General features: G+C 37.4%; 1 protein-coding gene across 1 annotated transcript; it reads right to left on the bottom strand.

The window, feature by feature from the left end:
- Nucleotides 1-2,848: 2,848 nt before the first annotated feature.
- Nucleotides 2,849-19,367, bottom strand: LOC121417841 (MAM and LDL-receptor class A domain-containing protein 1-like). Its single transcript, XM_041611573.1, has 14 exons — nt 19,233-19,367; nt 18,593-18,703; nt 18,004-18,205; nt 17,110-17,385; nt 16,300-16,421; nt 13,847-14,054; nt 12,453-12,709; nt 11,541-11,705; nt 10,622-10,868; nt 9,712-9,828; nt 6,178-6,419; nt 4,673-4,781; nt 3,783-3,926; nt 2,849-3,114 (listed from the first exon to the last, which is right to left on the bottom strand). Exons 1-14 carry the CDS (start codon nt 19,365-19,367, stop codon nt 2,849-2,851), a joined length of 2,601 nt encoding a protein of 866 aa, XP_041467507.1.
- Nucleotides 19,368-21,138: the final 1,771 nt, after the last annotated feature.

Raw genomic sequence — 21,138 nt, 5'->3', positions numbered from 1 at the left:
GCGACTTGTTGGTTTTGGGATGCCTGGCCACAAGCAATCTTAAACCATTCATTTGCCAACACATTTAAAGGAGAGGTTGAAAAATTATAAAAGTCAAGTTCATCCCCCAAATCAACTGAATCATGATCAATACGTGCCTGATAATAATGGTTTTAAAAAAATCACTGATTTTCTCCTAGTGCGGGATACTGAACCGTTGTGAGAGGGTATCTAATCATGGTCATTAAAGGAGAATAAATTATTCTCTTATATGGTCATAAAAGGAGGATATAATCATATATCAACTATGGGATCCTTGTTTGGGGCAATACCCATCTAAGTTTACCTAACAAAATATTATTATTACAAAAAAAGGCCCTTCGTATTATTTCATTCTCACACCCCGTTCTCACACTGATCCGCTTTTCCTTGATTACAAAATTTTAAAGGTTCAAGACTTATACCAATTTCAGCTTGGGCAGTTTATGTTTATGTATAAAAACAGTATGGTTCCTTTTGCATTTAATCATTTGTTTTCTCAAAATAACAATTTTCATAGGTATCCTACCAGACAAGCCGATAACTTTCATCTGCCTATCTTAAGAACTCGTTTTGCGCAAAATACTTTTATTTTCACCGCCCCCAAATTTTGGAATTCACTCCATAAAGATGTTCAACAGGCCCCCTCTATCCACTCCTTTAAGAGAAAACTAAAAATAATTCTTTTATTGTCTTACCAAAGTAATTAATTAGTTTGTATATTTTTAGTACTATCTAAGCACGCTATTGAGTCACACTCTCGTTGATCCACGTTTGCACTCTCGGTCTTGCCCCCCCCCCTTTATCTCTCTCTTTTTCTGACCCTTTCTCTCCACATAATCTGTGTCTGTCTGTCTGTCTGTGTGTGTGTGCATCCATCTCTCTCTCTCCCCCTCCCTACTTATCTTTGCCCTCTCTCTCTCCCTCTCGCTCCCCTTTCAGTACTTTATTCCTTCTCTCTTCCCTCTATTTATCATGTCTTTGTTTCTTTTTAGTTTTTAGTATCGTCCCGTATCTCTGTCATCTTTTTATCATTTCTCGCTATCACTCACCATCTTGTTATTATTTCCAATATTCTATTTTAACTTATTGTATTTACACCTGCGAATGAGTCCCATTTCTCAAATGTTTAATATGCTTTCTTAGGGGATCCACGCTCTACAAGCAATGCTTTTTAGTGGATCCCCTCATTTCCATATCAGATTCTGTTAAAACTATTCTACAAATATTTTATAACTTGTAATCATTGTTATCACATTTCATTTGTTTTTGTTTATATTTATAATGTATGTTTGATTTGTATTTGCTTGTAATGTTGATAATGGAAATGGAAAATAAAACTTGAACTTAAACTAAAAACTTGAAGAATGAAACCTTTGGAACAAGATAGCTTGTGTGAAAATACAAACAAATCAAAGAAATAGATCAACGAAAGTTTTAGAAAAATTTGACAAATAATGAGAAAGTTATAAGCATTTGAATATTGCAATCACTAATGCTATGGAGATCCTCAAAATGGCAATGCGACAAAGATGTGTGATGTCACTTGTGAACAACTCTCCCCATTACTTTAGTATATATTTCACTTAAATTGCCTCTTTTATCACATCTATCTGTATATCATGTTTTCTTTCAAGAGGAGGGCATGCAATACAGATTTTTAAAGAATACATCATGGATAAAGAGTTTGTATCACCAATAAGAAAAAGCAAAAAGAGAAATTTTGAGGATATTTTATAATCCATCAAAGGGAAAGTTGTTCACATGTGACATCACACATCATTGTCGCATTGCAAACGGGAGGATCTCCATAGCATTAGTGATTGCAATATTCAAATGCTTATAACTTTCTCATTATTTGTCCGATTTTCCTCAAACTTTCTTTGTTCTTATTCTTTAAGTTTTCTATTTTGACACAAGCCTACTTGTTCCAAAGGTTTCATTCCCCTTCAAGGTGAAAGGTAGATGGCATTATCAAACGGAAAAAAAAACCCGAAAAAGAAAGAGTAGCAGGACTCTTAAAAACATACTTTTAAGAATTTTTGACTTGAAGATATAACAATGTTCTATTTTTTCCCCATGTATTCACCTTTAGGTTCTTAAAACTAGAATAAATGATAACGTGGGAAATGAGATAGCCAAGAGAAATGAAGAAGAAAAAAAAACATGGCTTACGGTGTGCAGAGCATGCGCGATTTTCAACAATGACGTCATCGATAGCTATGTCTCCGGCAGCACCAAGTCCTCGATATGCTTCAAATGTGACCTGAACAATCGCGGTAAAGAACAGCGATATCGAATCGGAAACACTTTTATTTACTGGTGGAACACCATCCCTTGTAACAAAAAGGCTAAATCCTGGGTGATAATGGCAATCAGCAATTGTTTTAACAGTCTGACCTATATCTGACGATAAAAGTTATTTATTAGTTGTTATTTTTAGTATTATAACCAGCGTCATTATCACTATATTTGAATGTAGCTTCAATTTTTTATCATCGCCGTCATGGTTATCGATATCCTACTATCTGACTGTCATGATTAAATGAGTTATAATCTAAGTAAAAAATATGTAAACATGGTTCAGTGCAAGGTTTGTTTCATGCTCCTTATTTTATCAAATTGTAAAATTTTACTTTAAAAGGTGAAAATAATTTTAAAGGTCCAATCATTTTGATACTTGAAACTGTAATGAAGGTTATATTGATATTTCTACCAGATTTCCTATGCACTAACTTTATCGCATTGAAGGTCATGCATTCCATTTATTAAATACATGACTTCCGTATTAATAAAATCAAAGGGTATAAATAAATTGGTATAAAGGTAGTTACTGACCCCCCCATGCGATGTTTGACGTCACAGTCCATTGCGCGTATTTCCACTGGTTACCCTGGGTGCCTTGCCGTTTGAAAATGGGCGTGGCCAGACTACCCTGTTGAATGTAGACATTGAATCTGTCTACATCAGGTCCATACATGTGATAATACCATGTCAGGCAAACACCGTTTCCATTGGTAGCTCGCTGTGGGTGGGATTTAAGAATTGCTTTCTGACCGTCAGCTGGGCCATCTGCTTCGATATACATATAGTAACCTACAACCAGATAGATAAGAAGTTTGCAACAGTGATACGCTCCTTTCATGCTTAAAGATAAACTAAAGTACTTGAAGTAAAGTCTGATTTCGTTAGAGGGGCTGCAAAAAAAATATTATACAACCTGTCCTTTGTATGGACTCCAACTACTTCAACATACATTATATTACAAATGATTGTCGCTAAAAAAGTAATAATTCATGTTTTGTACACTGTGTTTCTTCTCAGATGATATTGCCATGAATGTACATGTACTCTGTATGTTTTGTATTATTTTCTTTATAAACTACTGATCAGGAATTCTAATTTGAATAATGATTTTTGTCATCATTTTATTGTTATTGTAATTATATAATTATAAACATTATAGTCATAATATATGACATATATTTATAATGTAAGTTAATATTTATGTCGTAAGTATTATTAGTATTACTATCATTATTGATATTCTTACTGTTGTAATTATCTTTATTGCATTGAGATCAGTGTTATCACAATCATTATTATCATCATTAGTGGTTAAGACTCATCTTTCAATATGAAGAAAGTGTGTTCGATTGCCATGGCGTGTTTACCCACGCTAAAATATGACGTTATTATTAGTAGTAGTATCATTACTAATCATTTTCACGTTTTAATTTTCTGTAAATGGGACCAAAACTGACCTGTGCCGGAAGTATGATCAAAGCGAGGTCCGGTATGAGAAGAATCTGTTTCGCCTCTTGCTCTGACCCAATCAAAATCATCTTCATCTGGAGACGAACCTTGCATGTAACCGCATAGACCATCTTCAAAGGTACAGCTTATATCTAGTTTAAAAAAAAAAACCATGCAAGAATACAAATGAAAGCATGGTAAATACTAAGAATGAACCAATTCAACCATCTCAAGAACACATTCGTTTCCGTCAAACATCGGAAATTCTTTTTTCCTTTAACGTGTATCTTATCAGAAGAAAATAAACAATCGGCGTGAATAAAAAGGATGGCAGGGTAAAAACCAAACACTGACCTATTTAACCATCTAAAGAACACGCATTTTCCAGTAGAAACATCGTGAATTCTTTTCTCACTACTCATATGCAGTTGAGAGAAAATAAACAACGAGTGAGGTTAAAAATGAAAGCATGGTAAAAACCAAGCACAAACCTCTCCGATTATGTCAAGACGATATATGGTCCCGCCAAAACATAAATTCTTAGTATTATCGTGATTATTACGGTCCATTCCTGAATGCGTAATATTTTTTCTCATTTCTTAAACTTTGATATAATAATAATGTGACTTATAAAGCGCCAGGTCCACTCTGTAGAGTGCTCAAGGCTCATAAAAAGCTAAGAGTTAAAAAAGGTTTGAGAAGATTTAGAAAGTTTCGACAAAGGTACATTTTTTATGTCTTTAGGAAGGCTATTCCACAAAGTGGGGAATGCAAAAGTAAATTATCCCCCAACTTTTTGAAAATAGAAGGAAGCCAGATGTAATGTGATGTTATTAATGATAATCTCCATTTTTGTGTATGCATATTTATTGATAAAGATCAGATAAGGAGTAAGTACCTGGTGAAACGGAGGTGTTTCCAAGGCATTGGAGATAGCTGATCCCATCAAGAGCCATTGTAAAGCCCAGTCCTTCAACAGCAAACAGGTACACATGATCAAAGCTTATCTGGAGAGAGGAAACAAAATATTCATGTAGAGAGTCAAAAGGGGCCTAAGCTTTCGATCCTAGCAGAATCTTCTTCGGAGGCAAAATGACAAACATATAAAGTGGAACAACCATAATATAGACCACAGACATTCAACAGCAACGCTAGAAACAAGGAGACAAAAGGGGCATTAGTGAGAAGAGATGACCAATCAGGTTAATGAAGGGGATGAAAGAAAAGGAGTATGCAGACACAAAGGGAAGTTAGTGTAAGTAAGGCCAAAGAAAGACCTCAAGCCGAGAGGGATTAAGATATGAGGCAGGCAACATCAAACAGGATCTGGAACAAAACAGTGATAGAGGGTGTGAGGAAGAGATGAATAACAAGAGAATTAGTGAGAGGTGGGTCAAACAGGTAACAAAGAAAGGCATAATAAACTGGTAAACTGGTGCATAAGAGTGGGGGGAAAAGGGAAAGAATGGAGAAAAAATATTCATGTCATAATATTAAGGCCCAATTACACAAAGGTTAGCGATTAATCGCTTATTTGAAAGAACAATTCTGATTGGTTCCCGGTCAATCTACTGAGCAAAATGTGCATGCAGCGATGGTCTTGATCATCTAGCGATTAATACCTTGGTCACATTTGCTCTACGGCGGCCGTACGGCGAGTCGAAAACAGTCGTTTTAACGTTTTTTGTAACAGCTACATATAGGTGGTTTGAATAAAAATGAATAAAACGACTGTTTTGTATAATCTTCAACCTTTGTGTTACGGGGACCTGATGGGGCCACACTGGTGAAATCTACAATTGAAGTCTCGTTTCAAAATCCTCAATCAGTATACACTTTTATGTTACAAACAAAACATGAAACGTCAAAAATCATTTATTTATTCAAAGTGACTTCGGAGAGAGAGAGAAAGAGATAAAGAGGCGGGGGATACCTGCCGGAAAGCATAATCCAGTGATGGCATATTTTTCTTGAATGCAGATTGGCAGAGACAGAGGAAGAGAGAGAGAGAGATAAAGATGACTAGACGCAAAGGAAAGAGGAATATTATATCAAAATTCCTTTAGAGTAAACGAAAGTAGGGGAGTGGGCAGGGGCGGAAATCTCTCACAAAAGGTAGGGGGACAAGGGGCTGGAAAACAAAAAAAAAAGGTTATCAACCCAAATGAAAGATCATATTTTGTCCAAAATACATGCTTTAGCTCGATTTTCAATGATGGATTTATTTTCATCACAAAAGACCAAAAATAGTAGGGGACATTCGGTATTGTGTCCCCCTACAATTTTGAGTAGGGGGGGGGGGGGACGCGTCCCCCTGAGATTTCTGCCCATGGGAGGGAGTTTGGGGCATAGGGGCAAAAGAAAGAGTACAAAACAAAGAAAGGAGGAAGCACAAACTAGTACCTTAATCTTTTCATCGAACTCTCCTACAAATGCAACTCCATACTCCCACGTACCAGGATTCTCCGTACCCCTCACCACAAAGAGTTGGGGTCCATCTTCTACGCGTAACCGCAGTTCTAATTGACTTGTTGCATCGCTCATATAGTAATAGAACTGAACCTGGCATGCAGACCCAGGGGGACCAATCAGAGGGGTTGTTAACGTGTTGTAGCCGTAGATGCTCTCTAGATAAAAACCCGGATCTATGAAGAAATGACACCAAATTCCTGAATTCCTCTGAATTCATCAAAATCTAGGGTAGATAGTAACATAGTTAGGGTCGGATGCAGGTTTTTTTGTTAAGGTTCAGAGAGAAAATGGTTTCGAGGGTTTGGGAAAAGGGCTAAGGATGGGCAGAGGTGGAGGAAGGGGATGTGTTTGACAGAAGGGACAAGGTTGGCATGGACTGATGGTACACTGCAGAAGCGCTGGTGTTGATTTAACGCTTGCCTTGCATCTGTATCAGTCCACATCAGAGACGTGTTGAAACAACACCGGTTTGGCGATGGGCCAACACCAATCTGGCATTTAAGCAACACCAATTAGTGTTGAACCAATACCGGTTTGATTCTTAACAGGTGTTGTTTCAACACCTGTCTTATGTGGACCAATACAGATACCGTGCTGTGGTTAAATTAACACCGGCGTTTTTGCAGTGTTTGGCTTTTAGGGGAGGCGATGGTATTTAGGGTACGTAAACTGAGTTTGTTAGAGAGGTTTGCTTCATTTGCTTCAAGGAACCAGTGTGATAGTTAGGATGCAGAGTTTCATTGTTGAAGCTGTTTATAATCAATGTATACTGTAAACAAGTGGAATGCCTCTGGCCGTCTCACCTGCATCACGCCGTTCAATATAGCAGCAGTGCTGACTTTGAAAACTACTCTAACTCGCACAAGATGTTCAGTGATACATGGTTACTCTTATGTCCACTTTTTATGAACTAGACCAATAAACTTACAGAGATATGATGGTTATTCAACAAAAATCCCCAACATGGCCAAAGTTCATTTACCTTACATGAACTTTGACCTTGATCATGTGACCTGAAACTCGCACAGGATGTTCAGTGATACTTGATTACTCTTATGTACAAGTTTCATGAATCAGATCCATAAAATTTTAAAGTTATGATGGTAATTCAACAGATACACCCAATTCGGCCAAAGTTCATTGACCTTTGACCTTGGTCATGTGACCTGAAATGCGCACAGGATGTTCAGTGATACTTGATTACTCTAATGTCCAAGTTTAACGAACTAGACCAATAAACTTTCAAAGTTATGATGGTAATTCAACAGATACCCCCGATTCGGCCAAAGTTCATTGACCCTTAATGACATTTGACCTTAATCATGCTTGATTACTATTATGTCCAAGTTTCATGAATCAGATCCATAAATATTCAAAGTTATGATGGGAATTCAACAGATACCCCCAATTCGGCCAAAGTTCATTGACCCTAAATGACCTTTGACCTTGGTCATGTGACGTGAAACTCATGCAGGATGTTCAGTGATACTTGATTAACCTTATGTCCAAGTTTCATGAACTAGGTCCATATATTTTCTAAGTTATGATGACATTTCAAAAACTTAACCTCAGGTTAAGATTTCGATGTTGATTCCTCCAACATGGTCTAAGTTCATTGACCCTAAATGACCTTTGACTTCAATCATGTGACATGAAACTTTAAGAGGATGTTCAGTAATACTTGATTAACCTTATGGCTAAGTTTCATGAACTAGGTCCATATATTTTCTAAGTTATGATGACATTTCAAAAACTTAACCTCAGGTAAAGATTTGATGTTGACGCCGCAGCCGTCGGAAAAGCGGCGCGTATAGTCTCACTCTGCTATGCAGGTGAGACAAAAATGCACAATTATTTATTCAGGTTGAAGAAAATTATGTGTGAAAAAATGTGTACATATGAAGATGTTTCCTATGTATCGATTAATATTTATGAAAATATAGTTCTAAAGATGAAAATATGATTCTTGAAATGTCTACTTTTTATTTGTTATTGACTAAAGATAAATATCTTTTCTTTGAATTTTCTTAATGAAATGAACAGTGAGCGATTTATTCAAATGTTATATCAAAAATCAACTATAATTGATCAATTTTAGCTGCGAAGGCCCTCAAAAGGCTGATTAGTCGGTGAAAAATGAGTTTTGTCAGTAGGTGAAGGCCACCGACAAAATTAGTTGGTGGTTTCCAATAATTTGTCGGAGAAAATCACCGACAAATTTTCATGAAATGGAATTTAGTCGGTGATAGCAAAATTGTCGGTGAAAATCACAATTAGTCGGAGAAAACCACTGACTAATTGTTTGATGAAATGCCCCCCAGGATGTTCAGTGGTACTTGATTACTATTATGTCCAAGTTTCATGAATCAGATCCATAAACTGTCAAAGTTATGATGGTAATTCAACAGATACCCCCCAAAACGGCCAAAGTTCATTGACCCTAAATGACCTTTGACCTTGGTCATGTGACGTGAAACTCATGCAGGATGTTCGGTGATTCTTGATTGACCTTATGTTCAAATTTTATGAACTAGGTTCATATAATTTCTAAGTAATGATATTTCAAAAACTTAACCTCAGGTTAAGATTTTGATGTTGATCCCCCAACATGGTCTATGTTCATTGACCCTAAATGACCTTTGACCTTGGTCATGTGACATGAAGCTCAGGTAGGATGTTTAGTAATACTTGATTAACCTTATGGCCGAGTTTCATGAACTAGGTCCATATACTTTCTAAGTTATGATGTCATTTCAAAAACTTAACCTTAGGTTAAGATTTGATGTTGACGCCGCCGCCGTCGGAAAAGCGGCGCCTATAGTCTCACTCTGCTATGCAGGTGAGACAAAAAAATGAAGTGTTAATTCAGCACTTCAAGTGCTTGTATAGTGACTGCTCCACGAGTGCTGATTTTCTAGTGTAAATCTGAACTAAAAAATCCGCACTCGTAGTGCAGTCGCTATAAAGCAAGCACTGTAAGTGCTGAATTAACACTTCATTTTTACAGTGTACTTAGGGTAGCGAGACAACAAAGGGATGCTACTGAGAGAATCCAAGCGCAGTACTAGCTAGCTAGGAAGAGGTGTATACCACTTAGATGACATAAAAACTTGTGGTATGCTGTATATGAACCTTTTAGCAGCCGCTGGTAGAGAGAGACCCGCGGGTCACAGTTCTGTGCGCGCGCCCTTCTAGGCGACCCTGATTGGCTGGCTCCTCCAAAAATGCGCCTTTGAATGTCTTCGACAGATATACGGCGCTATAGAAATGCTGTGCATCATCACATAGGACCAATTGATTGGAAAGTACAAACTGTTATGATAAAAAGTAAAGTCACAGATCCACGCCAACCACCATAAATGACTATTTTCGTTCCCTCTTTTACCCACGCCTCCCACACGCATGCGTAAACACACGTTCGCATTCACACTCCAACAAATACAATGATGATCATTCTTTGCCTACCTGAAGCGTTATTGAAGTGATCAGTCGGAAGATAATCAATGTCGGAACCAGCTTCTCTTAAACGCCACCCAAAGTTTTCGGACCCACACGTCTGCAAATCATCAAACTCACAAGCACCTAATACAAAATATTTTGTGGAGAAATGTTAATCAACTAATTAGCATATTCTAAATTCTATATTGTACATTTGTCACCGACACTCTGAAGAGAATGAATTTTAGTGTGAAGCCCAGTTCAACTTCTACCATGGTCTAAAAGCCAAAACTAAAGTCACGAGGATTCAAAAAAACGTTGAAATTCTGTGAACATTCCATCTTATTCGTTCACCATGGCATAATAAATCTATAATAGTGAATAGTGGATGTTTGTGAACGATTTGATTGCAGAATAAAATGATGAATCAGATTTAAAGTGTTCAACTAATACTCTAACTATAGCTGTCACATTTGAAACCACACCCTCAGAACAGAATTTAAATTAAACTAGAGTTAAGATTACCAGCAAAATGAGTTCAATAGTTCTGTTTATATTTCTGTCCCGATAGAATGGTTGAAATCAAAGTGTGGATGATTACTCGATTGGCGTGAAGGTTTTTAATGTCGTGTTTGTATAAACTTAATATTAATTTATTGTATTACAGTCAAGATCGGGGAGGTTCAAGGAGATTCTTCTTCAAATAAGATTGTACCCGTAGGACAACTTCCCAACCATGAAACAAGCCTTCAAACCGAACTAAATTACATTAAATAAAATTACAGCTGGAAAAGGGATTGCGTCATAAATAAAATTATTAATAATACGCCGCAAAGAACTATGTTGTAAGTAATACATATTTGATGGTAAAATTTGGCGACCTTGTCGACCTAAACGATTAACTGAAAAAAAACTCAAACACAATTTAAAATCTTACCGCAATTTTGCTCATCTCGTCCATTGCTACATTGCACGATGAAATCACAGACTTGATCCGGGGGGATACACTGACCATCACCGCATTGGTAGTCGGAGGGTATAGGGCAAGGGGTGGGAGTGGTTGGCGGGGCTGGTGTGCTCCCACCCGGAAGTGGATTATTCGAAAGCTGACAGTTTATGAAGCTGATATCATCTATAGCAATGGCTCCGTTACGGCCGCTGCCAGCTACCGCTTCGATTACAACCTAATGGGATTCAGAATGTCAGAAAATGAGATTAAAATACCTTTATCAACGATTAATGAAACAATGTTGATGTATTTTTATGGCAGCCAAAGTTGAAATAGCTTTTTATCCCATTTAATCCATCCACTCTATGAGACTTGAAAAAATCACCTGAAGATGGTGTTGTTCAGTGAACATTAAGTTTTATATCACATTACCAAGTGATGTAGGGGACTGACTTCAGACAAAAGAAAAGAATAAGAAATGACAATGAAAGCAAGTTAACGGCCATGCCTACTATAGGAGTGGATGTGTCTTGATCTTGGTTTACGATCTCTGCAGCCGAAATTCCATGTATCGAATCCAACTGTGGGACAACTTTAATATTATCAAGAATTGGTCTACATTTTTCAAGTAAGCGTAAGGCCTCCAGTAAAATGATTTGGATAAAAGTGGTATTGGTAAACTTTTTTAAAGGGAAAATTGCAGGGGTAAGCATGCCTCAGATAAAATAAGAAAATGGCGCCCTTATATAGTCGTGGCATCGTATTTATTCCACCGTGGACGTTTAGGGCCAAAAATGGTTAACCAATATTGACTGTATATAATAATAAGTGACTCTGCCCTTTGTAGGCCCACAAGTCAGTACTAGGAGTATTTTTGTACTTAGTTTGCATCAGTCAGTTTACCAACCTGAAAATCATCTAAAATGGCCAAATCCTCGTCGTAATAAGTAAAACTATCCGTGGCAAAATTAGAGAGCGCGTCCAGACGGTCAAGAGGTCCGCCATCTGACGACCGAGTGTAGATGTTGATAATCCCAGTGTCAGGTCCGTTACCAAAGAAGAAGAAACGAATCTAAGGAACAATGATAATATTAGATATAAAGAGAAACGTATTTAATCACACTCTTCCGGCTCTCTGACGCAATTTACTCGGCCAGTAGATGCCCCAATGCAATCATATGAATTAAAAAACAGTTTATTAGTGGTTGATATTAGCTAATTGATCACATATCATTTATGAGCCCAAGATCCTTAATAAGGTTCTTTATTTTCTGACATTTTACTAGAGAGTACCTATCCCATATGAAAATGGCATCATCAATGCCATCATGTTTGCGGTAAATTTGAAATTACCCTAGGTAAATGCATCAAACTTTTGCTTTATTCTCTCACTTTTTTTTCAAAATTGCTCCTATCTAGTTCTATTATTTGCTTTTTTTTGTAAACGTTTTTTCTTTTTTGCTAGACTTAGGCGGCCTGTTAAATCAGGAATTTTATTATCATTATTATTGAGGGATTTTAACTGTTTCATTTGAATATTGGGTATAACTTGCCCTGCTTTGGAAGTGTGTTTTTTTTTCTTTCCTGTTGTAGCTTTAGCTTGTATGGTGCGCATTATTCATATTAGCGCATTTTTTGGAAATTTTATTTTCCCAGTCGTATTTAGGAAAAAATTCTTTATGATTCTATGGGGCACTCGTTACAAGGCGTGATTTCAGATTCGTCACCTGCATTTTATCCTGTCATAATGTGAATAATGCGAAGCCTTCGGAAAGAAATGTTAAATGGGAAATTATTATTGTCGTTGGTGAATACCCACCTTACAAGTGGATGTGAGCCCTGTGCGAATGAAAGTCGGTGACGCAATGCGAGCAACATCACCCGGTGATGATCCCAATGCATCCGCGAGAAGGTAATGACCCCCTGCGGAGTTGGACGAATGATCTCGTGTGGGGGCGTACTGCTTGTCGACCGTGGTTGCTCCTGACGTTCTGATCCACAGATAATCCCCAGGTAAGTGCGTGTAGGAACATAGATTGGACTGGAAGTCACATCTAGCTGTATACTTCTCATCGTCTGTTAAAAGATATTTTAAAAAGGGTTTATTTGCAAAGGGAACTAGGTATATCTTTAATATATGACATCAAGATACATTTCTCACAGGCCTCAGTGAAAATGTGTCAATTCACAATTTCAATAATGCTTCCTAAGTCTTTAATTTGGTTTTAAAAAAGACGGAATGCAATAATACTAACAGCTTAATTTCATCAAAAGCGGATAATAAATTATCAGTGTTTTAACTCTTCAAAAAGCGACAATACTTGTTTCTTCGGTTTCCAAAAACATCTAGCTTTAATAGTTTTTCAATGTATAGGTCACCTGAAGTGCCCTAATTTTTTTCTCTCTAAAAATACCCTTTAAATAGTCCGACATATGAACCTGTGCCAATTTTAGTACTGGATAACATTTTTTGTTTGGCTTGCCAATTTTTTTTTATAAGGAAAATGTCGGCATATCTGTCCCACGGCTACATATTTTGACATTTTTTTGCAAATAACGCCCTCTAATAATCTGTGCAGGTTTGAAGTGACAACTGGGTCTACCTGTGGTCCGTAACATAAAGCTGAGCAAATATCCTAGAACATTTTTTTCTACAATCGATTCCATTGACTACAATGTCAAATCAATCCTGAAAATTAAGCGTGCGATTAATTGCTAACTTCTGTGCAATGGGACCCTGGCAATGTTTGAACCGGTTTTGTTGTAGTCATAACGGCGAAACTGACCCAAGGGCCCCGTAACACAAAATTAAGCTTTCAATGGCTAATATGAAAGAGCGATTCTGATTGGACCTTAGCAAAATGCGCATGCAATGATGATCTCGACACGCCATTTCATTTTATCGATTAATCGATAACTTTGTGTAATTGACCCAAATTATTTTGGGTTCATCCGAAGTGACTGTAGCGTAAGGATTAAGGGTCATAGCAATCACTCAAAACTTACCACAGTGCATGTCGTCCGAGTAATCACCGCAGTCAACAGCAAAGATGTAGCACAAAGATAAGATTTCACTGGCTAGTTTGAACGAGCCATTCTGATTGGTCATCGTAGTCATTCTACTGACATAACTGATCAGAAATGAGCATGCAATGGTGATCTTGATAGGCCGTTTCAAAACTTACACTCAAAAACTTACACTCAAAAACTTACCACAATGCATTTCGTCCGAGTAATCACCGCAGTCATCAGCAAAGTTACAGACTCGGTCCATGTCGACACACGCCCTGTTCGTACAGGTGAATTCACCAACTCCACAGGATTCCTCGGCTTCACGGAATCCACAGTTGGACAGAAGAACATCGCTGACTGCTATGATACTACCTAGTCCGCCCACTCCAGGTAAACCTATTATGTTAATCTGGAATAGAGTTCATCAGGATGGTGATTATCAATAAATATGAATTTCTTCTACATGCACACCAAAACATTTGGATTTATTCGCGCTAATTAGCGATCACTCATGTTTAAAGGAGAATGAAACCATTGGAACAGGATAGCTTGTGTGAAAACAGAAAAATCAAAGAAACGGATCAATAAAAGTTTGAGAAAAATCGGACAAATAATGAGAAAGTTATGAGCATTTGAATATTGCGATCACTAATGCTATGGAGATAGCAAATTGGCAATGCGACAAAGATGTGTGATGTCACTTGTGAAAAACTCTCCCCATTACTTTAGTATATATTTTACTAGACATGCCTCTTTTATCACATCTATCCATAAATCATGTGTTCTGTCTACATGAGGTCATGTAATACATATTTTTAAAGAATACATCATGGATAAAGAGTTTGTATCATCATATTTTATAGTCCACCAAAGGGAAAGTTGTTCATCAGTGACATCACACATCCTTGTCGCATTGCCAATGTGAGGATCTCCATAGCATTAGTGATTGCAATATTCAAATCCTCATAACTTTCTCACTATTTGTCCAATTTTTCTCAAACTTTCTTTATTCTTATTCTTTGATTTTTCTGTTTCTACACAAGCCTATTTGTTCCAAAGGTTTCATTGTCCTTTAAGATCTGGGTCCCGTAACACAAAGCATAAAGATTGATCGCATGTTTGATTTTCATGATTGATTGTACATTGTAGTCAATGGAATCAATCGTAGAATAATGTTCTACGATCATTGCTAAGTTTTGTGTTACGGGCCCCAGGTCCCGAGATCTGGTGATTTTTTTTTAACAAGTGCGCAATTAGTTACCAAGAATGCGTATAACATTTCCATTTATTTGAATGCAAGATAAAAGAGAATCGCCAATTTTATACATTGCTCATGGGTACATGTATGGGTGCCGCGGTCGGGAATCGAACCCCGAAATTTCCATGTATAGTCAGGCGCCCTAAACCACTCGACGATTCACGATAGCGCAATCACCTGATCTTCACATGTCAGTGGTAACTACTCTGGCTCCAATCAGTTAGGCTAGTTGTAATATTAATTAACCATGACTTATCGGTCCTAAAATCTGAGCTGCCAAAGTCTTCAAATAGTTTAAAATAGCAAGTGCAAGTCTTATAAAAGTTCAGCAATGAAGATGAAGGTTAATTTGAGAATAAAATCATAATGATCATGAACTAAAATTGACTAGCTTAGAATAACGCAGAGTCTAAAAATATTGATCACATAGGGAATGCATAAGGATACATGCATGTGGTCAATATGTGCAGTCTACGAATGCAAAAATAATTTCCTCCTGTGGACACCCGCACAGTGTTAGTGTCTACAGTGTGTTAGAGCACTATATGAACTAGTGGTTCACACTTTACCAATATTAAGATAATTTCACACCGTCCATACCCATGCAATGTGTGTGTTCACATTGTGTTATGAAAATGTGTTGTGATTTACAACGTTAACATGCTCACGTGACACACTTTGAACACACCTTGTAACATAGAGTTCAGTGCGTTCACATAGTAGACTGTGTCCTCAATTGTGTGAAGGCGATTTCAAACTGTTTGAATAATTTCATTCACACTGATGACTTGTTCAAATCTCACATGTATAAAGGCGATTTCCATTTGTGTAGCAAAATGTGAATACGCAGTAGAATACTGTGTTCAGTGCATTCACCAAGAGGGATATGTTAATAATGTGATCCACACTGGTAACTTACTAAAATCTTACATGCGTGAAGGCCATTTCTATCGGAGTACCAAACTGAACACGCACCAGAACACTGTGTTCGCCTAGACGGATCTGTTAATAATGTGATCCACACTGGTAACTTGCTCAAATCTCACTAGTGTGAAGGCGATATCCATTTGTGTACCAAACTGTGAACACGCTGTCGAACACTGTTCAGTGTGTTCACCTAGAGGTATATGTTCATACTGTGATTAACACTGCTCAGATCTCACTTGTGTGAAGGCGATTTCCGATTGTGGTCCACACAATGAACACACTGTGTGAAAATGAGTTAAGTGTGTTCATATACATGAATATGTAATTCACACTGTTAAAGTCTTCAAATCTCACTTTGGTGAAGGTGATGTGCAATAGCATGTTACGAGGTCAGCACACTGTGGCAGACTTTCAATTGGGTTACACTGTGAACACACTGATATTGTGTGTTTTTATTCGAAAGACCTACCTGGAAGGGGTTCATGATTCTGCCAACATTAAATATTCCTTGATGCCAGTATCCCCTCATAGAAGTCCGATACATGATGGTATCCTCAATGGGTGAGGTCGTGTACGATACGGCGATATAGTCTGGGATAGAAATAACACACGCCATCAAGGGCATTAGCATGAAATATACACACGAAGTACCCTTAAGAACAGTTCTAACTGGTACTTTTCCAGAGGTGATGAGTTTGGGTAGTTTTGTGAATGCCTGGGCGAAAAATGTTTACATATTTGTTTTATATGAAATGTACAACATAATGAAGTAATCTTTGTAATTGCATCATCATAAAATTGATTGGTCGATGGACTAGTCATCATTAGCTGTAATTGGCAAATTAATTGGTCATATTTTTGTATAATCGATACCAATATTGCCATTACTTACAGTAGATTGATGTTGTAACAACAACTTTAAACTTGAATCCTCTGTTGCTGCTGTTAGTAATATTATTATTGCTATTATCATATATGGTTCTGGTTATTCACGCTGTTACAATATTTTCATGATCAGTATTAACATGACAATGATTTGCCATTGATACCATCGAAATAATCACCTAGCTTTATTTTTTCTAAGATAACAAAAATGATAAAGCTGAAAGGATATGTTGGTTATACTGCCATGCAAAGGAAAATAAAATTATCATTTTTCCGAATATCATATCTTTCGTTACTTTCAAATAATATTTTCTTACTCTTAATACTTGGCATAGAATGGTCTTAAATCTCCAAAACATGTCATCTTATGATTGTCACAATCATTATCATTTACCGTTTGACGAAAGGTAGTACGAGAACTGCATGACGCAGCTAGACCCCGCCTCCTGTATCCAGGGACTGAGGAGCCTGGGATAGGCTCCGCCCACAACTGGAATCGCAGTGTTATCCACAATCATGTATGTTCCACTAGGGCCGTCAGAGTCTGCAGGAGGAAGAAAGAGGGTGGGAGGAGGTGTTGTGGAGACTCCGCCCCCTTGCCTTATCCACGGAAACATGCCTGCCGGATCACTGGTATATCCGCATTGATCCTCCTCGAATGTACATATTCCTAAGAGATAAATAGATAAACATCGTACGAATTGTAAGAATTAGAAATGATAAAACAAGAAAATAAAGAATAGGAGCAGAACAAGATGAAAAGAAGGATGAGAATCAGAGCAATATAAATAATAATACCAAGAAAAAAATGAAAAAGAAGAAAAAGAAAAAGAAGAAAAAGGAGAAGAAGGACAAGAAGAAGAACAAGAAGAAGAAGCAGTGGTAGTAGTAGTAGTATTAGTAGTAGTAGTATTAGTAGTAACAGAATAAGAAACAGAAGAAGAAGAGGAGGAGTAGGAGGAGGAGATAAAAATAACACTCTTAAAATGTTGGGCCACATAGGTTCAGCCAACGTTCACTAGTTTTCAATTCATACTGTGTAGTTTTCACCCAAAGCACACATTATTCATGTTATTGGCCTAAAACTACCAATAATCGGATAAAGCTTTAACCCACCGTTGCGTGGACAGTATGTTAACCAGGATTTTTAAGAGTGAAGATGGAGAATAAAAAACGAAGAATTAGAAGAAGAAAAAAATGAAAACAAGAAGATGATGAAGGCGAAGCAGCAGCCGCAGAACAATGAGGGGTAGTCAGGAGAAGTCTACTAAAAATAAAAGATGCTCACCGCAATTTGTTTCATCAGACCCATCGGTACAATCTGATCTCATGTCACAGACCTTACTTGCATCTACCTTCTCATCTCCTGTTAGGCAGGTGAATGGTGGTGGAGGGGTAGTATCAGCACTACAAGCACCATTGAATAGATACAGGTCATCGATGGCAATGTCACAGAATTCTGTTCCGGTTAGTAGTCCTTCGATCATCATCTGAAATATTTTCATTTCATTTCATTCATATCATTTCCAACAAAATACAAATGAGTGAAATACAGTTTGGTCACAAGAATTAAGTCAGTGCAATATTAATATATACATCATCATCAAAAATAACTAAAATAGCATTGCATGAATTAAATAAAGCAATTAATTTCAATTTCGCCACAAATCACTTTTCAGTTTTCCCCATGAAGCAGGCGGCATCACAGATCTGTCACCAAAGACTACAGTGCACATGTGTATTCTTTTCTATTTCTTTAGAAACTCGAAGCTACATGAAACAATTTGCATTTCGTTTCGACAACATCTCTTAAATCTCCTTGGTCAAACCATCACAAAGTGAAAGTATTGCTTCCGTGCTCTATGCACAGGACTTACCCTATATTCTTCAGTAACCACGAAGCTGATTTGCCTATAACTCCATTCATCTCCTGATACTCCAGTAAAAGACCATACCACGTGGGTTAGAGCTGGTGTTTCCCAGGCCACCTACGGATAGATACCATACATAGGTCTCGTGATACCACGTTGAAATGGGGACTGAATTTATCAGTTTAACAGGACCAACTTCACAAATAATTACCAATTGTAAACAGATTCACAATGACTGCAAAGTTCTTGGCATCAGACTTGCATGAATTATAGAGCAAGAACACACTTTGCCTATATATATATATATATACTATCAAATTTATTTGATGAACCTCCAGTCAACCTGGTGAACTTGTGTTTATTATATATATATATATATATATACACAGGAGAGGATCATCTTGAAAGCGATGTCCAATTAAGGGAAAAATGCATAATTATACGATGGTTTATTAAAAAAACAAGCAATGGCGGAATCAAAACATTTAAGAATATCTGAAGAACTGAGCAAAGAAGAGAGAGGAAGAGAGAGGGAGGGGGGGGGGGGTGAGGATTGGAAATAACCGAATAGAAAGTCATTTATCCTGCATGGAAACTGAATTTTAAGAGTTGTTTATCATGATAGGGTGTCATCTCAACCACTCACCGTTAGTGTATTCTTGCTGTCACCCTGGCATGCCATATGATACCAGAGACTGAAGCAGACGAAGTCGTCTGGGGGATAGAGGCTGGCAGACTCTAGTCTAGCCCTGGTTCCTTGGCCGCCAAAGAAGGCATTCATGTACATGTACCACCCTGAAGGGGTGCCGGTGGTATGGTCAAAGTCTGGACCACTTCCAACATTGTCCGTAGAACCACTATACCTTCGCCAGTCTGACTCATCACCCATCTGTGTGTTCGTCCAGTCACATGTATCCACTTCGAAATCACACGAACCTGAACACATTTATGGTAGATTAAAACGACATATAGGTAGGCCAATTTCTATGACCATTGCGATTGTTTTGATGACAACTTGCTATATCATTTGTTTTATTTCATAGAAAGATTTTATTCAAAATCAAACAAGAAGCAATTCAATTTACAGAAAAATCAGTATTTGGTTGTTTATATTGTAGCGGTATAGCCCATTAAACATAAGGTTGGCCTAGGATATGTGGACTTCGAAAAAAAGAACAAAAAAACTATATTTCGGTCATATTATGTGTGTATTTTTTTAGCAATGATAATAATAAAAATAATGATAATACTGATAATAACGTTAATAATTTTATCTAGAGTAGCCACTGGTTACGTGCAGCACCGTTTGGAAAATTTGTTTTCTTTGCTGAAGGAAAACACTCCATGGTTAGGAATCGATTTCGCGTCCCCCAGATTTAAAGACGAGAGTCACAGCCACTAGACCACGACGACTCCTACATATTTCAAATTTAGGTTGTACAATAGAAACGCTCTACATTACAGAAACGGAGTATTATAGACTTGCCTTATATAGATTCAGGACCTAAATATTATATTTGGATTATGGAATTTAATTTGATACCGCTCTTAAAATGTTTCACCCTCAAGAAATTTACGATCCTCATCATCTAATTTCTTCCAAATTCCAGTTGCTAGGAAATCATCCGGGAAGCGGGCCTTTGCTCATGCAGAAACTAGCCTGTGGAATTCTCTCCCACACAGTTTGAAAACCCAGACTTCAGCGACCACCTTCAAGGGCAACCTGAAAACATACTTGTATAAAAGTGTTTATTGATAGACACTAGCTTATTATTAAGACATGTATATGTAGATTTTGTTGTTCAGGTCTGAAGCGCCTTGAGCATCCTATCAAGATGGAAAGTGCGCTATATAAATCTTATGTATTATTATTAGAATATATACCTAGCTGACTGCCACATTGACTGTTCCTTGCATTGAAGTCATCTATAGCCACAAAGGCTCCTGAGATTTCATCTTGGACGATCAAGGTAAACGCAAACATATTCCTACGATCAGAGGGGACCTCCAATGATGCTCTACGCCAAAAACCAGTCGTTGGATCCTAGATAAATCAAACGAGATAAGGTTTGCCTGATTGTCACGTTGAAAATGCAATATCTTTGAATCAAAGTCAGTGAGAGAGAGAGAGAGAGAGAGAATCTATTGAGTGTGCCATTGATGGTGAGGAGTTATTCAGCCGTGCAAGACATACCTGTCTTGGTTTAGCATTTTGGCTTTTGAATAGGAGACATAGCAATGCACTTAATTGGGTTTTATACATTGTATGTGGCTTGCTGGTGTACAGAGAGTGGACACACCTCAACTTGAACGCCATGAGGAAGGGAGAGTCGAATTTGGCTGCTCTGAAAAACACAGTTGAAGATAATTTGTTTTACTTTTCTTCCTGAACTTGCTAAGATTATGCAAGAGCTACCTATTTTTATAATCCAAAGGCAGAAGAGTTAGCCTGTTACATCAGTGTAACTTAACACTTTTTTCAAGCCTGTGAAACTCAAGCCATCGGTAAGCGAATGAAACTTTTGTAATTCAGCTACTATAATTAAGTTATT

The sequence above is a fragment of the Lytechinus variegatus genome, chromosome 6 (assembly GCF_018143015.1).
Source record: "Lytechinus variegatus isolate NC3 chromosome 6, Lvar_3.0, whole genome shotgun sequence".
NCBI lineage: Eukaryota > Metazoa > Echinodermata > Echinoidea > Temnopleuroida > Toxopneustidae > Lytechinus > Lytechinus variegatus.
This window is presented reverse-complemented; position numbering and strand designations above follow the sequence as displayed.

Bases quoted from the DNA above. Each gene is read 5' to 3' on its own strand.
- LOC121417841 (XM_041611573.1), bottom strand. From the start codon at position 19,367: ATGAATGCCTTCTTTGGCGGCCAAGGAACCAGGGCTAGACTAGAGTCT. The intron at 11,706-12,452 runs GTGGGTATTCAC...ATTGTTCCTTAG, and splicing joins GGCTCACATCCACTTGTAAG to ATTCGTTTCTTCTTCTTTGG. The intron at 3,115-3,782 runs GTCAGTTTTGGT...ATCTGGTTGTAG, and splicing joins TGATCATACTTCCGGCACAG to GTTACTATATGTATATCGAA.